General features: G+C 35.6%; 1 protein-coding gene across 1 annotated transcript; it reads right to left on the reverse strand.

Moving 5' to 3' along the window:
• Nucleotides 1–225: 225 nt before the first annotated feature.
• On the reverse strand, nt 226–17,820 carry LOC127789006 (6,7-dimethyl-8-ribityllumazine synthase, chloroplastic). The gene is made up of 7 exons (XM_052317736.1): nt 17,472–17,820; nt 17,209–17,304; nt 8,327–8,422; nt 7,212–7,290; nt 3,238–3,284; nt 2,927–2,986; nt 226–613 (listed from the first exon to the last, which is right to left on the reverse strand). The coding sequence occupies exons 1-7, from the start codon at nt 17,763–17,765 to the stop codon at nt 575–577; spliced, it is 711 nt and encodes a 236-aa protein (XP_052173696.1). The 5' UTR covers nt 17,766–17,820; the 3' UTR covers nt 226–574.
• Between the last annotated feature and the right edge of the window lie 857 nt (nt 17,821–18,677).

Genomic DNA, 18,677 nt, shown 5'->3' on the forward strand with positions numbered 1-18,677 from the left:
ATGTCCACCAAACAATGCATTAAAGTTCCTGTCTGTCGGATTATTCTCAAACTTACACAAACCCCTTCCATAAGTTGCATTTGCAATTTGGATATACAAAATGTTAAATGACACTGTTTAAATTTTAAATTGCAAATCTAAAGTAACGCCTAATCACCACCGCAGCTTCCAACCATCACTTTGAAATTCAAAACTAATACACAAAAAGAAAAGATGATAATTAGAGAAACTAAAGGCAATTCCACCATCAATATCACTAAAGTGTGACAACGTAGCAGAGATCGAAACAAATTGTACATAAAAAGTCTTAAAATGTAACTGCAAAAGCAGGTAAATTGCGGAAAAGCATTTTATTGCCACACTAGAACATCATATCCTCGTATAGTTTCAAACAGGACGAGGAAGACTTTTAGCTAGTCACTCATCAAGACCTATCCCTCTATAGTTCACAACAACATAACATTTTTGTAGCTCTTAGGAAACCTCAACAGAGCAGATCCGGCAACCTAGTGCGGAAAAATACAAGAAGTTTGGACAATTGCTCGTAGAAGAAGATGCTGCTCCAATGGTTCCATCACTTCAGATGGTGCTCGAAAAGGGATGCCATCTCGATCTGCAACAGGAACCAAAACAATCCTTTGAAAATCTAATCCCTCAATTAGTTGTAAATTATCCTACAAGACTGGACCCATTATTTAGTATATTCTTTTACAGGACCAGCACATGGCAAAGACTGACTTTCCTTCAGTTAAAGAGGTCCAAGACAAGTTAAATTAATTGGATCCTCCTAATATCAAAAGCGAAAAGTTAATAAAACTCTGAAACAATTGATATAAACATAAACAATACCAAGACGCATTGAATTAAGATATATAGTTGCTGATATTGATATTGATATTGATTAAAGAACGCATGGTTATTCGGAAAAAAGGATTACTACAGATAGGAGTTTTCCGATACAGATGTTTCAACCTTTTCAATGCTAGATAAATGGTTTGTAATTAAGGTTATTAAGAATCATGACTTCTGTTTAGGTTCATCTGTGTATATCTGTGGTTGGTCCAACAAGGCAATTTCAAAACAAAATCATCTTAAAGATGCAAGGCCACAAGAAAAATAAGGTGCACATATACCATGGCTGATGATCGAAAATAGCAAAATCACATAAAAGAAAGAACAGCCATAAGAATGAATAGCAACCCAACCAAAAAGAGGGTCCAAGAGACATAGTCCTATCCTATTCACCTAGACTCAATGACACCTGAGGGGGCCCCAAAAAAGTTATAATAACAATACAAAAAAAATAAACCGCAAAAACACAATCTCCATATAAGCACCCAATTGTTAATTATCTATTTTCAAATTTTTATTACACACACAGCTAAAAGTAAAACTAATAATAGAAATGAATAATAAATAAATATATAATAAAATAATGGCTTATATATATAAAGGAGATAGTACCATCACATTTCAAAAACTGAACAAACTACCCTTACTTTCTGAAAGTTGCATCAAATTCCCCTTGCGGTGGAGACGCATGACTAATTTAGCCAATATTGGTTGACATAAGCAAAGTATTAGTCGTATTGCCAAAAATGCCCCTCAAAACATGTAAGTGAACTATTATAACAAATGTTTTAAAAACCAGACCATATAATTTTTTTATATACAAAATTCCATACAAATAAAACTTTGACAAAAACAAATTTTACACGTGAAAAACATTTATAGAAGGAAATATTATACAAATAATTTTTTTTCCTATAGCTTTGTATCAAAAAATTTACGATTAGGAGAGTCAAAAAGGGAAGGCACCAAATCAAAAAGAGTCTTGATGGTGGATTGAAGAAGAACAAAGAAAAAAAATCAAAACTAAGAGAGCTTGCTACAAGACTTACATAAAAGTTGTAATGAAGAAAACCAAAAAAAGTATAATATAGCCCCAAAAAAAAAATGCAGAGAACACAATGAAGCAAAGTCAAAAGTATACAAAAATTTATAAAAAATTGATACAAAAGATGGAAAGTGATATATATATATATATAAACTAGATATAGAAAGAGAACAAAAAAATGAATTTGAGCCAAGTGAAATACATAAACGGTGAAACTAAAAAGTACTAGTAAATGAGAGGACTGATAAAGAAAGATGGAAAGAGTATTTCTCAGTCATTCAATGAAGGTGGAGAAACAAATGTTAAGACATTAACTGTGGAGAAAGTAGGAATTATATGTTTGTTCTATAGATGTATATGTCCAAACAACGTGAAGAAAGGTGACCTTCTCCATGTAGTGACAAAAAAATTTGGAGAACATTTTTTATCATAGGGACAGTATGGCACTCAGGAGTCATGCTCATCCATACATGAAATAAAAAGGCAAGCATATGAAGTTCTCAATTAACTAAAAATTCATCTCCACGTCAAATGAAACACTAAAACAACTATTTTTCTGGCAAATGTAAAAACACAATCATGACCATCCAACATCTTCTATTTAATGATCTTGGGATGTAGGCTAAGCATATGAACCCTAAAGCATATTGTCAGAGACATTAAAACATCCATGTCATATATTTTTTCTCCATTTCAAGAATTGGCTTTCAGTCCTTTGCTATTAAGTATTTCATCTAGTATTAAATGCGGCCAACAGAAAGTCAATTTCCTAACTCAGTTATATAAAAAACAGAACAGATTACAAAGATATATAATCTTCCAGAAACAGTGATACCAAGAGACAATGGTTACGAAGAATGTTAACTACTGGAACTCAGCTCAAATTTGTGAACTAAGAATTGGGCACTGCATTCATCAGGAAGTGGAATGAACTCAAAGTGGGAACCAAGCTTGTTAGTTATGCAATCAATCACTAATGTCGCATAACCATTTGACAATTTTGATTATGTTTAAGTGTAGTCAACTTACAGCTGTCAGAGCAGCTTCAGAGCCCTTATTCCCAGATTTACCACCAGCTCTATTTAAAGCCTGCAATAATAATGAAAGCATTCAAAATCCCTTAAAAAGTCCCCAGCTAAAAAAGTAATAAAGAATCTCCCATAACTGGAGAAAAGTATAATACCATTCAGAAACTACAGATTACATTACCCATACAACATTTAAAAGAAAAACAATACAACTACACAGACCTTACAATAGCCACCAAATTTTAAGCTGAGTACTCTTTAACAAAAGAAGTAGTTAATCAAGAAAAGTAATAGTTAGCATCATGTTTTTACCTGTTCCATATCATCGCACGTCAATACACCAAATATGCAAGGAGTTCCTGCAACCATTATGGTAAATGGTAAAAATCTTTATCAATAAATTCCCTGTATCACAAGTAAAATCACAGAAACAACAAATGTAAGTGCAATTAACAAGCTTTAAGGTTTGTTATTTAGCAAGCAGCTATCTACTCGTCTAAAGCAATTTTGTGCAATTGCTTAGCCTCATCAAGGTGCAGAAAGAATTAAAGCCTTTAACTATAAACAATCTTCTGTCAAAATAGTATCTTGTCACCAAGGACCTATCCAAGCACAGTCACTAATCAACAGCCTTCAGATTGTACAATAAGGAAAAGAAAAGGAACAGTAAAATTGTTCAAGATGGATAACAGGATGATAGCAATATCAATAATTAACATTAAGCAAATAATCACACAATCAAACACCTCAATCCTCTCTCTCAACACATATGGATGAATCAGAAGGCATACAAAGACGGAGGAGGAGACACATGAACGGTTATATATTTTTAGTAACCATCAATTAACCTAATATTTCAGAATAATAGCAACACTCCATTACTTAAGATAGCATAACATTTAGGGAAGAGTTGGTGCTGGTTGTTTCCTCAACTTTGTACTAACCTCAACAACCTTCCATGGAGCTAAGAGATGATCCCAAAAAAACTGGACATCTACAAAAGGAATGGGTCAAGCTAAAAGCCGATCTGACAAATTAGTAATTAAGAAACCCCCATACCCAACCAGACCATCTTCGTGGCTGAAGCCAAAACAACTCAATTTCTATCAAATGTGCAATAGCGTAACAAGTAGGGAAGAGGAAGAATATGAACTATTTTTCCTTATCAAATCAAATGTGGAATACAGTTAACATGCTGCACCCTATACTTCAAAATGAGCTAAAAGGGGGATTGCCAAAGACTATGAAGTGTGGACAGTTTAAAATAGACACCACACTAACTGTCATTATTTGAAATAAACACTTGTTGGATTTGTAATGTTGTATTGTAGGTTTTCTTTTTCTTTTTTTACTTGCAAACCTATATTTTTTATAGACAATTGAATGACTATTGAATTTCTTTTTTTTGCCATTTTTTAAATTTTTGATATAATAATAAATGATTGATAAAAAAATGTTTACTTTTTTTATGACCCACCTTGGTTTCATTCCATCTTCATGGACTTGCCTCCATCTGGTTTCAGGGACAAAACACCCAATTAAAACCTGGAAAGAATTTGAACAGGTTGTAAGATTGAGGGCAGCCCTCTCCCTTCTTATACCATCAAGATGGAGTTTGCCTCCAGAGTATAGAGCATCCAGGTTGTGTTTGAGATGTCAAATTCTTGGATAATGGTGATATTGTGACTGCATATTATGATAGAGTAGTGTGCATTTGGACATAAGTCAGGATAAGATTGCAAACTCGACTGAGCTTGGATCATTTGCTCTCAACTCTCTCATTATCAAAGTAGCCAGAGGGTTGGAGGATTAGAATTGGATGACTTACCCAAGTTGAAGGCTTTACAGGTTCCAGGACCAAGTGGGACAATGGCGTGGAGATGATTAAAAATGATGTGCTCGCTGCTCAGGGAGATGAATAAAATGTTACTACAAGTTCCATTCCAGCAAATCTTTTGAGAAACATCCGTGCTTTAACTAACCTCTTCAAGACTACATCCTATTATCAATGGTTATAGGAGCATTGTACATTTTCAAGTTATTATTTCATCTTCAAATAATAATTCTCAAGTGTCTTATTCTACATTAATCCTCAATTATTCTGTGCTATTGATTGCATTGAAAATAAGGACAAATAAGGCCTATCCCAAGTTCCCTCAACAGCTCTTGAGATAGCAGCAGAGGGAAACCTTGAAGTTGATTCAAAATTCAGGGCTTTGGTGGCAATTGGAACAATGATGCTTGAGGCCAGGTCCAGAAAATAAAATTGGAGTTGACGTGGAGAACATAGCTGAGGCAGTGAAGGCTTCTAAACCCTAAGGCTCCATTTGATATTGCTGTGAAAATTCTGTTGTCGTAAGAATCACTTTTTATAAAAAGTAGTTTAGCGTCTGGGCAAACCAATTCAAAATGCTTTTAAAGTTGTAACATATGTTCGGCCACAAAAAAAAAAAAAAAGTGCTTTTAACAATCAAAATACCAAGAAAGACAATGAAAGAAGTGATTTTATAATTAATACTATTTGAATAAAAAAGATTTCAACATTTTTAATTTTTATGATTAAATACTATTTTTAACAATAAATAATTTATTACATTTTTTTCATTAAAAGTATATTTTACGTATATGTGTGTGTTGTGTTTATATATACATCGAGTTAAATCCATGGGTGGGGGCAACGGTTGAACCCCCCCCCCCCCCCCCCCCCGCCGCGGGGGCCGCCCCATTGCTGGGAAACCCCAAGCATGGGGTTTCTTTGTTGCAGTGATGACATCCAGCAACATTGTCTGCCACCTCTTTATTTTTTTTAATTATATATCTATATACATGCATATATATACACGTAGAAATGTTTTTTAGATTGGACGATAGTTGTAAATTTAAATGTTTGTTGAGGTTATTTTGTCCATTAAATGATTTAATTTTCTGCTTCTACTTTTGCTGTACAGAAGAGCTCCAAATTCCTGCTTCTTCCGTATAGCAGAAAAACTATTTTTGCTGTCATTAAACTTCACAATTTCAGCCAAATAATACAAATAATGAACAAAATTGCTTTTGAGATTAAAAAAAAAGTGCTTTTCTTCCTCACACAGCACGGCCAAACATGCTCTAAGATTGCTTACAAGTTAGAACTTCTAGAAAACATAAAAGGATATTGGAGATTCAAAAGGGTTTCACAAAGGCAAGTATCGGTGCAGTGGGCGGCTTACCTATGGAAGAGGCTACTTAAGATTTTCAACAGTTTATTCAAATTTATCCTAATTTACAGCTTGAGCACAAGGTACATTTTGAAGGGCAGACCAATGATAAGAATTTTAGCTACAATAATTAGCTTCTGACAAGTACCAGCAGTAGAATGGAACACGTCGCAGTTAGCTATTGCAAGAATGTTTCAGTTGTTGGTTATAGCAATTCTTTTAATCAGTTGGCATTATTAGTTGTTGGTCAGTGAGCTGTTAGTTGGTTGTTAGAGCTAGTTGGAGGATGGTTAGAGAATTCCCTCCAAAAGAGCTCTTCTCTCCCTTATAAAAGCTGTTGCAATCTTTCTTCAAAGATATCAGAGAACAAATTTTGGTTTTCATCTTCCTTCTTTCTCTCGAATTCTCTCTCTCTCCACCTCATATTCCCAGGGCTGATCGGTGGCATATAATGAGTTTTCCTGATAGAAACTTAAACTTTGGAGGGTTCTATCAAAAAGTGTCAGTATCTCCACAAGTCCTAGCACACATGTTTCTACATGATGATACATGTTCTTAATAACCTGGACACAAGCAGTCTGAATCCTTTCTTATCCAAGACCATCTACAAGACTTCTCTACGTTGTCAGCCATAGGCTTTTTCCAAATCTACAAATACCACATGCAAACCTCACTGACGATATCCTCAAATTTTTATGATCATTATTATTTTTGTAAATTAGCATATTTGGCCCCTATGGCCATATCCATACTTCTTCATACCAAAAAAGCTTAATCTCCCTTGGTGGAGTCGGCTACATAAATTCTAGTTCGTGAGTCATTTTTATCTATGGCCTTATCTTCTGTTAGGCCTTTTAAGTGTCTCCTACCAAGTTTTTCTTGGTCATGCACTAATATTTCTATTATTAGTATCATAAGGTCAATTGAATAATAAATTATACCTAGGAGATTAATGATATCAAAAATATAAAACCACCAATCATATTGTTAATACCAGTCATTATCCATAGCAACAAATAAACTACAAGTGTTAAATCCCATTTTCATACAGGCTAGAGAGACTAGGTTGAGATAATGACATAAACAAACCTGAATTTAAACCAGCTGAAAGTACTCCAGATGCTGCTGAATTAGCAACAGCGTCATAGTGGGTAGTATCTCCTCTTATCTACCAACCAAAAATAAATAATGAAAATTGACAGATTAGTGCACCAATACCAGCAGGCTGGACCACACAAAAAAAGATGAAAGAAAAGCCTAAAGGATCCTGTTTGAAATAATACCCACGTAATTGAACATCAGTACCAAATGTAACAAATAGACATAGAAGAGAGAAATATGTTTAACCATGTGTGTGGGACATGGTTAAAAACATAAGACATTCATCTGGCAAGAAGACTCCATTGCGACAATGTGGATCCACAGGCCCATAGCTGTCCTAAATTTAGTTGATTGAGTATTGATAGTTAGTTCCTTGATTTATTATAATATTATTATTCTAACACCTGAAGGCAGGAGGATTATGAGATTTGATGTTGCTACACCATTATGTGAAAATTTGTAAAATTAAACCATGTATTTGCCCCGCCTTGTGGGATTAAGGCTTCCTATGTTGTTGTACATTGATGTATTGGGAATCTTTTGAAACCAAAGCAGTTTTATTTACCATACTTAAAAAATATCTTTATGTTTTAATTACATGATATTAATTCACTAAGTTGTGAGTTTGCCATTTATCTAAACTTTTTAGGAGATAGTCAAACTTGATATAGGGACCATTAGGATACTACCTTATAAGGTTATGGGGTATTCAGCCATTTATGAATTTCCTTTGATTGAATGCCTTTGTATTTGTTAAGGATTATTACATTTGTTTGGACAATCTCTATGGATGATAAAGCTAGGCCTAACTTCCAATGAATCCAATCACAAAATGAAAATGGTCATGATACAACTGAAAATCACTGTACAATACATTCTATTACTGATTCCCAATTCCAAAGTCCCTCAACAACGATGCAGAGGAAAGTACATCCTCAGTTTGTATAGTTATATATTTGTCATTTATATTTTATTTTAATCCCAGATATGGGTCACAATAGGGAAGTTGTATATGTTGAGCAACAAAAAGTGTAGGCAAAAAGAATGACCATACAGAAAATTGAAGCACAAACAACTTTACAGATTGTGAATAAGAATCACACCACAGCTCCAATACACAGAACCGCTTGATACTTGCGTGACTTTCCAAGCCTCTCTGCAACCACAGCAATTTCAAAACTACCAGGAACCCATACCACCTGATGCACACGGTGCCTTGTATTAGAGTTGTCCAAGCAATTGCAGTGATTGATACAGACCAGTAGACAAATCAAATTATGAAAGAACCACAAGCTTTGTGCTAGATTAAACACATCAGCACCCCAAGAAGCAATAGTTAACTCATGTTTTAACATGAAAAATATGCAGGTATAGTAAATCATGCCATAACCTGTTTATTTTGCCACAGAATGTTCACTTTTTCTTTTTCCATGTGCAATTCAAAAGGTATAGTCAAGAGCATTTTGGCAGATACATTTGAAAAAATAGCAAACAGATGATAAATTCATGTAGAAATTATTAAGACCACAAAGGATATAGCTTTGGTTTTGATCCTCGCCTTTTCTAATTTGGTGGTACCCCCGGTACTTGCAGCAATATATTGAATTGTGCATCCCATCGAAGCCATACTTTGACACACTGAAGAGAGAGAATTCACCAGTGCCTTGTAGTTCTAAAAACATTTATAATCACACAGCGAATTTGGACAACTTGAAGAATATGACAGATGCAACCTCTATCAGTTAAAAAGCTGGTCTCAACCATTGGAGTGGTTGACTCTAGCTTGGTGCGTTGGTATACTAGGAGCACATTGAATTGGGTCTATATGGTCAAATTATCATTACTGAATTGATTGTAGGGATGCATCAGTAATGTAGTTCATAGGCTCCTTGATTGCAAAGAAAATCCAAACCCTGAAGGATCAAATAACTCAATTTCTTTCTAAATTTTATTTGAACTTACCAATAAGTAAGACTTCCTTACAACCCAATAGATTGATGTATTGGGAAAACATAATTAGGGAATTTAAGGGTTCAGAAACTTCTAGTACTAAAGGTGACCATTCTCATCACAAGACATGGTACTCCTTTGGTGCAATTAATTAAACTATTACTGCCAATATCCAATTGAAATTTTGTTCTGTGAAGTTTTAAATGAAGTATATTTCTGCATTAGCTATTCTGTCTAAAACAGGAGTTTTTGAAGAGTATTTTTGTTTTATTTTATATTTTATGATCACATAAGAATGAATTGGAAGCTCAAAGTTTAGTTATAAATAAAATTGAACAAAAATCAATGGAGGTCACTGGGTAAATCCAACTTGATGCCACACTAGCAATAGAATTATGAAAATATTAGGAAGCAAACCATCAGAAATTTGATTCAGATCTAGCACATAAAGAAGAATGAGAGGCAAACCACACCAAATGATTGTTCTGCATTAATGAGTCAAATAGAGATATGGTAAAACAATAAAACGAATGATGAAGAGGACCTTGCGAGGTTAAACACTTAATGCATCACCTAAACTCTGATAATTTGCAGATCATTCAGCAGATATAACTAGGAGGAGACTCTCTCCAAGCACGCTATCAAAGTATTAGTTTACAAACCCAATCCATGTACATCATCATGCATAAAATAATGAGATCAATCAGGTGTGGGTAATTGTTTAATAGCTGGTAGTGTGACAACCTGAACGGTCAACAAATTATCAACACTCCTTTGGAGGTGTAATCTTGCCAGTGTAGGCCACTTGAACCACTCCCTCCCCTTTCCTTGCCTAAAGGAACCTCCATCAAAGTGTCCATATCCAGGAGATCCCTTTGTCTGACCTCTTCAGTGACTCCTGTCCTGAATAAGGCTGTGATTATGTGTGATTGGTCAAATATTTTGTAGATTTAAAGGCAGTAACAATCCAACAATTTATGGGATTGATTACCAATCCCAATCAATCCCACAATCTATGGGATTGATTATAATCAATTTTAATTGTTAGAATTAATTGATTGATGTAAATTAGTAATTAATATAATTAGGATTCTTTTTTTTTTCCTTAGTTATATGGATTTGATTAATTTCTTTCTCCTATATATATTGTAATCAAGTAGAAGTGGAAATATACCAAGTTTTCAGTTTTCTTCTACATGGTATCAAAGCCTAAGAAACCCTAGGACTCTTATTTCCAAGCCTTCATCGCCTACTATTCTTCTGCTACTACCGATAGCCTATCACCAGCAACCTTCATTGTTGCCCAGCCTTACCCACTACTACAGCCATCACACGCAACCTTCATTGTTGCAATAGTACGTTATTTCCCATTCCTCCCTTGGCCCTTCCCATTAACCGGAGATGTCATCCACCACTGATGAAGCTAGTTCCCATGATACAAGGGAAACACCGACACCCATACTGCTTCAGTTGTCGGGAGAACTACATCAAATCAATGCCGCCTATCGGTTGGATGGAAGGAATGATCTTAAATGGTCCCAGTTGATTTGAACCATTTTGAAAGGAAAAGAGAAGATTAACCATATTATAGGAACCGGACCAAATAAGGGATATCTAGCCTATGCGGCATGGGATGAAGAAGATTCCATGATCATTGCATGGCTGTGGAGTTTCATGGCTCCCAAAATCAGCGATACCTGCATGTTTTTGTCAACAACAAAGGAGGTTTGGGAGTCTATACAACAAACCTACTCGAAGGTGAAGGATGCAACCCAGATCTACAAGTTGAAGACCAAAATAGCTGCAGCAAAGCAAAACAACGGAATTGTCATCGAGTATACCAATTTCCTAAAGGGACTATGGCAAGAAATGGATCACTACAGGATAATTGAGATGAAGAACAGTGATGATGCAGCCACCTTGAAGGCTTTTATAAACAAAGATCACACCTACAATTTTCTTGCAGGCCTAAATGTGGAGTATGATCAGGTGAGCGTTCAAATCCTAGGCAAAGATGACTTACCTTCACTTAATGAAGTGATTTCAATTATTATACTTGAGGAAAGCAGGAGGGGTCTCATGTTGGACCCCAAACCAGTTGAGGCCTCAGCAATGATGGCAAAAGGAGGGGGAAATCGTGGATTTAAGAATGACCAACTACTTGGAGAAAATGAAAAAACATGTCTCAAATCCATAGGCAATAATAACCATGAGAATATGCAGTGTACTTTCTATAAGAAACCAAGGGAGATGTGCTGGAACCTACATGGAAAGCCACCAAACAAGGAACGGGGAAATAGAGGTGGACAACATCAACACAAGTTAATATGGCAACTCCATAGGAGGAAAAATAGTCCCATGAACCAAAAGAATTCAACACGGAGGAGATTAAAAGGTTGCGGTACTTTTTAAGTACCCTTGATGCACCATCCTCTTCAAGTACATGCTCATTGCAACAATCAGGTAAAACCCCAATTTCATATGCTTTAAATGCCTTTGATACATCTCTTATAGACTCATGGATTATTGACTCTGGAACCACAGACCATATGACTTCTTTCTCCCAGTTTTTTCTTTTATACTCACCTTGTTCTAGCAATCGGAAAATTGCTACAGCTGTTGGTTTTTTTATCACAGTACCTGGAATAGGAGAGATCAAAGTCAGCCCTTCATTGACTCTAAAAAATGTCCTTCATGTGCCTAAACTGTCCACCAACTTAATCTCTGTATCCAAGCTATCCTATGACACTAATTGCAGAGTGTTTTTTCCTCCTCCTTGTTGCTGGTTTCAGGACAAGGACTCAAGACTAATGATTAGACATGCTAAGAAACGGAATGGCCTATGCTATCTTAAGAAATCTAAGAAATTACCTTTTGGTAGGTGGAAGCAACCCTTAACATGTCTTTCAGAACCACATAAACCCCCCAAGGACACTATTTGGCTGCATCATTACAAGCTAAGACATCTTGTTTTTTCTACTCTTAAAATTTTGTTCCCTTCATTGTTTCAAAATCTTGATATTAGAGAGTTTCATTGTGATGTCTATGAGTTTGTTAAACATAGACGTGTTGTTTTTCCAGCTAATAATAACAAATGTCTTACTCCTTTTGAATTGATTCATAGTGATATCTGGGGTCCATCAACCATTCCAAATGTTTCTGGGGCACGTTGGTTTGTTTCATTCATTGATAACTGCACAAGAGTTATATGGATCTTTCTTCTTAAATCTAAATTTGATGTGAGCGATATTCTTCCCAATTTCTTTTCTATGATCCACAATCAATTTGGGGCACAAATCAAATGGTTTCAATCAAACAATGCAAGGGATTATTTTAACCAAACCCTTTCCCACTATTTCCTTCAACGGAGAGTTATTCATGAATTCTCATGTGTTTCCACCCCTCAATAGAATTGGATTGCAAAACGAAAAAACAGCCATCTCCTAGATACTACTAGGGCATTGTTGTTTCACAAAAATGTGCCTAAACAATTTCGGGGAGAAGCTGTTGTCACAACCACTCATGTCATAAACCAATTACCCTCTCGAGTGTTACACTTTCAAACTCGGCAGTATTATCCCGCTTCTATCTTACTCTTCCTATCACAAATCAGCTCAGTCCTAAAGTATTCGAGTGTGTTTCATTTGTTCATGTTCACAACTCTCATAGGGGGAAGTTGGATCCTAGAGCTCTTAAGCGTGTCTTTGTGGGCAATTCTTCTACACAAAAAGGGTACAAATACTATCATCCTCCGACTAAAATTTTTTTCATTTCTGCAGTTGTTACTGTTGTTGAAACTAAACCCTATTTTACTCACCCTTCTCTTCAAAGGGAGACCTCAAGTGTGGAAGATAAGGATGAGTTGCTCCTTCCTAACTTTCTGCCACCAGCTCCAGCTCCTAAACCTCTACTTGAACAACTTGCATTTGACTCTACCTCACAAGCTCATGAACCTAAATCCTCCTTCCAGCCTGTTCTCCAAATTGTTGGAGAGGAGACTACCACTGACAAACAATTTCTCCAAATTTACTCAACAAGAAATAATTCAGAACCCAAACCAAGGCTGCACCTATCATCAGCTCCCATGTCTGGAAATGAGGTAACATCTATTGACTCACCTTCTAATGTTGATTCCATGGTTGATATTGACCTTCCTATAGCACTAAGGATAGGAATTAAACCCTTATATCCATTCTCTCACCTTGTATCTTTTAAAATATGCTCTCCATCTCATAAAAACTTTCTTACAAACATACACACAACATCCATTCCTACCACATTATCAAAGGCTTTAAATTATGAAAATTGGAGGAATGCCATGAATGCTGAAATGTAGGCTCTTGAGAGGAATAATACATGGGAGATTGTGAATTTACCAAAAGTGAAGAAACCTGTTGAACGTAAATGGGTCTTCACAATCAAGTATAAAGAAAAATGGAACACTTGAAAGATACAAGGCTAGGTTGGTAGCTAAGGATTATACACAAACATAAAGAATAGACTACCAAGAAACCTTTGCCCTGATAGCCAAAATGAACACAATGAGAATTCTCTTATCCCTAGTAGTTAATTTTGATTAGCTTTGTTACAGTTTGATGTGAAGAATGCTTTCTTGCATCGAGACCTTGAGGAGGAAATTTATATGGACATACCCCCAGGATTCAACAAAAATAAACTTGGGACTAAGGTTTGTAGACTTAAGAAGGAACTATACGGCCTAAAACAGTCACCTAAAGCTTGGTTTGGGAGATTTTCCAAAGTAATGCAGGCCATGGGTTACAAACCGAGCCAAGGGGGCCACACTCTAATCATAAAACACTTAGGTTTAAGTCTTGTCACAGCTCTTATTGTTTATGTTAATGACATTATAGTAACAGGAAATGATGAAAAGGAAAGGCAGAACTTGGGCAGATGTTTGGCTAAGGAGTTTGAGATCAAGGAATTAGGAAATTTGAAATATTTCCTACGTATTGAAGTGGCACGGTCCAAATAGGGGATATTTATATCCCAACACAAGTATGTCCTTGATCTTTTACAAGACACAGGGAAAATGGCTTGCAAACCATCTAGCATTCCAATTGACCTTAATCACAAACTTAGTGAAACTAAGGGGGATAGAGACACAGACAAAGAGGCATATCAAAGGTTAGTTGGCAGGCTAATTTACCTCTCTCACACACGGCCAGATATAGCCTATGCCATGAGTATAATGAGTCAATTCATGCATAAACCCAAGGAACTTCACCTGCAAACAGTCTACGGAATCTTACATTACCTCAAGGGTACTCTAGGAAAGGGAATTCCATTCAAAAATGGGGGCAAACTCCCTCTAGAGGCCTACACTGATGCAGATTATGCAAGTTTAATGATTGATGGAAGATCTACCTCGAGATATTGTACTTTCTTGGGCAGAAACTTAGTTACTTGGAGAAGTAAGAAACAATCTGTCGTAGCCAAAACAAGTGCAAAATTAGAATTCCGGGCAATAGCACAGGGGATATGTGAACTATTATGGTTAAAGATTATTCTGGAAGATCTAAGACTCGAGTAGGAAGATCCTATGAAGCTTTATTGTGACAATAAGTTGGCCATCAGCATTACACACGATCCTATTTAGCATGACCGAATAAAACACATTGAGGTGGATCGACATTTTATTAAAGAAAAATTGGACAGTGATCTTACCTGCATGCCTTATATACCAAGCAAATCACAGTTAGCTGATATTCTAACTAAGGGACTCAATAGTCAGGTCTTTCACCAGTTTGAGAGGGAGTGTTGTGAATCAAGGCTGTGATTATGTGTGATTGGTCAAATATTTTTTAGATTTAAAGGCCGTAACAATTCCACAATCTATGGGATTGATTACCAATCCCAATCAATCCCTCAATCTATGGGATTGATTATAATCAATCTTATCCCACAATCCATGGGATTGATTATAATCAATTTTAATTGTTGAGATTGATTGATTGATGTAAATTAATAATTGATATAATTAGGATTCCTTCTTTTTTCCTTAGTTATAGGGATTTGATTGATTTCTTTATCCTATATATATTGTAATCAAGTAGAAATGGAAATATACCAAGTTTTCAATTTTCTTCTACAACTCCCTCTATCTATCATTAAAAACACCCCAATGCAACCTAGGTTGAGAGCAAGGATCAGAGTCCTCTTTGAGTTATTGTCAAGGTAAAGGAGTGTCCAAATCATATTCTCAAAATCAAGGGATCATATGATCTTTCAATCCATTTCATGGAATTGATACAAATCACAAGCATAATCATTTTTTTTTTCTTTTTTATAGGATCAATGCCAGGTCCAATCCATTTTACTTAAGCAAAATTTTGAGATAAAATTTGGCTCATTTGTCACACCTCAAGTTCTCACCCAAAAAGTGCTAGTTGATGCAGCTCTTGAATTCATGAGACTGATAATAAATCTAAATCAAGGGATCACATGATCTTACAATCCATTTTTTGGAATTGATCTCAAAATCTTTTTTTTTTTTTCTTTTTTTTCTTTTTTTTTTTTTTTGGTAGGATTAGCATTGGGTGTTCCAATCCTACATGATTCTAGTTAAGCCATATTTTGAGATAAAATTTGGCTCATTTTGTAACACCATGGATTCTCACACAGTCACACCCAAGACCTCCTTGGTATACCAATGTGAGATTGGGCTGTCACATGTTTATTATCTTTTTTATGTTGTGGGCCCTGTGGCCTAATAGCCTATTTCTAAATTAAGAAAATGTACAACACTTTGGGATTTACTCTGCCGTTTGTTCGACTACCTCACAACCAAGGGAGACCAGGTATAGGTTCTTCTTCTTTTAACCAATCGCAACATTGTGTTTCTTCCAACTTTTTCTTCTTCACTGAAACTACTACTGCTCCAACATCAACATTTTGTAAACAACCCATTGCTATAATTGCTACAGCAGTAGCATTTCTTCTTATGATATTTCTACTTTTCTTTTTTGGCATAATCTAGAGTTATTCTTCATATTTTAAAGAATGTACCATATTATACAAAATCTCTGGACTCATCTTTCTCATCCAATAGAATCTTACAATCCTTCATCCAATATCCACCAATCCTACTAAGGATTCCAATTTTGATAACCATGATTCAAATGACCACACTACACCACAGTGGGACCTCCAAGGTCATGTTTCTTGGGGACTAGAGTTGTGGGCTTGATAGGGTGCTTGTCCCTCTCCCACTCAAGGGGCTCATTTCTTCACCTCTTTAAATGAGATGAAGATTTTAAATTGTTGGCCACCATGTCTTTTAAAAGTAAACAATTAAAGAGTAGTAACTCTATCTTGTATGCAATAATTACTACTTCTTAAACTCTCAACATGCCCCATCACATGTGGCCAAACTCACCTTCATAATGGATAAAATATATTCTTAAACATTGGGCTATCAATGAGATTTGGACACCCGACCTTTAATTGATATGATAACATGCTAAATTGAATATTACCATCCCATCTAAAAGTGTAAGTAGCTTAAAAGACAACTCAAGTTTGGAGCACCAGTACTTGGGCCCCTTTACCACTCTGTCTATGTAAGATTGTGTCATCAATATCTGTTCCCTATCTGATAATCTTCCACTATCTTCATGCAAATGACTGGTTCCTATAAGCCCCCACTTTAATATATGTTCCCTATCTGATAATCCTCCACTATCTTCGTGCAAATGACTACTTCCTAGAAGCCCCCACTTTTAGGCTAGCAATCCACATCCAACATTCAATTAAGCCACCACATGATTCCAGCACTCCTGATGGGAGCATTAATCCGTTGTTTATAGCATAGGAGAAGAGGTTTCTGGAGTAAAACGACTTGCATTAGTCCCTCAAATATTCAAGATACACAAGATAGGCATGCTCTTTATTTCAGTCAAGGCACAGATCCAAATACAGAAGTCTGCCAATAATAGCAAAAGGAACACAATCAAAGGAATATAAGTAAAGGCCAAAATAGGAGTAAATTTTATAATGATTCGAGGTGGCTACGCACATCGATATCTTCATCTTTCACCGAATATTTCTTGAAAGTTTCCAAAGCTCCTTCCAGCAGCGGCTTCGTCACAATCTCATTAAACCGTGCCACAACCTTCGTATTGGACGGCATTCCATGAACAAATTGCAACAAAAACAACCAAGAACTGTTAGAAAATGCGGAGGTTAAGCATCAAAATATAATAAAAATTGTACTCGTGCAATTTTTTTGTTTTCTTATGGTATAATTTAACCTACGTAAACTAGAATACTGGAACTTACAATAGCGAAACGAAGGCCGTCGGTTGCAGTGAGGGATCCAGTCAAATGTCGAACAGCTGGTGTGCGTGTGCGTGTGCGTGGAGAAGGGAATGAAAACGGAGGCGTGCGAGAAAGAAGATGTTCCCCCTTGCCCTTCGCGCCCGCATTATAATCAGTCCAAACAACACGAAGCTGATGATGGTGGTGGTGGTGGTGTTGATCACGATTTCCGGATGTTGCCGGCCATGAGCTCTTCTCCTTGTTAAAGACGGCGGCGGAGGTCAAAGCACCGAAGGCAGTAGCCGCCATTGCCATTCTCGCAGCCCAAACTTCGGACAACTGCCGTTTTGGGGGGACTGGTAAAGCTGATGTTTGGATCTCTGTTTATTCAGATTAACCTACTCAATTACAGAATATTGCACTTGAACCCCGCATAAGTTATTTTCTATTTTCAAACTGACCATGTCTCTCAATTGGATCATTGTTATTGAAAATGTTATTTCCACGCTCAACTGTCATATATTTTTATAATATTTATATATTAATTGATGTGCCCAAAATATAAAATAAATACTACCACCTTTTGTTTGATAAAAAAATTTACCACAAATAAGAAAATATCAATTTTAATTTGTCACGCTCTAAGAGAAAATAAGAAAGAGTGATAAAAATCAAGTAAATTCGTCACTAAACAAATTAATTACCTAAATAAAAAATAAGATGAAATGCACTATACACTTTATTGATAAAATTATTCATTGCCCAAAATATTACAAGATTACGCATATAAATACTAATATTTGAACATCTTTTCGAGCATGGGTAACATGATAATTAAAGTAAATGTGTAAATTCAAATGCGAAAGATATAATAATAAAAAAACGTTTAAATTCAAAGTTATAAGTATTTGGTTGACAAATATTCAATAAATACTCAAAAATTCGAAATTCTCACTCCACTTATTGAGTATCGACCATTAAACTTGAAACAGTCATAAAATATAGTTGGAAAGTCGAAAAGTCGTCATTTGTGAATATAGGAAGTTGTAGTTGAAATCTTGAATTTTCTATTGACATCTAACACGTCTCATGATTTCAAGTTATTTAAAAGTTATAAAGTTTCAAAATTACCTATTTGATAAGTTTCGTGACTAATCTTTTAAGCAAGTGAGCAGTTTGATTAATTTGGAATTTAATTCATTCACTTTGAACTTTAAGTTCTCCAAA

This window comes from Diospyros lotus, chromosome 13, assembly GCF_014633365.1.
Source record: "Diospyros lotus cultivar Yz01 chromosome 13, ASM1463336v1, whole genome shotgun sequence".
Taxonomy (NCBI): Eukaryota; Viridiplantae; Streptophyta; class Magnoliopsida; order Ericales; family Ebenaceae; genus Diospyros; species Diospyros lotus.

Excerpts from the sequence above, each read along its gene's own strand:
- LOC127789006 (XM_052317736.1), bottom strand. The coding sequence starts at position 17,765 with ATGGCAATGGCGGCTACTGCCTTCGGTGCTTTGACCTCCGCCGCCGTC. Across the intron at positions 17,305-17,471 it reads ACGGCCTTCGTTTCGCTATT|GTTGTGGCACGGTTTAATGA; the intron begins GTAAGTTCCAGT and ends TCCAATACGAAG. Across the intron at positions 8,423-17,208 it reads TGAAAGATGAAGATATCGAT|GTGGTATGGGTTCCTGGTAG; the intron begins GTGCGTAGCCAC and ends CGTGTGCATCAG.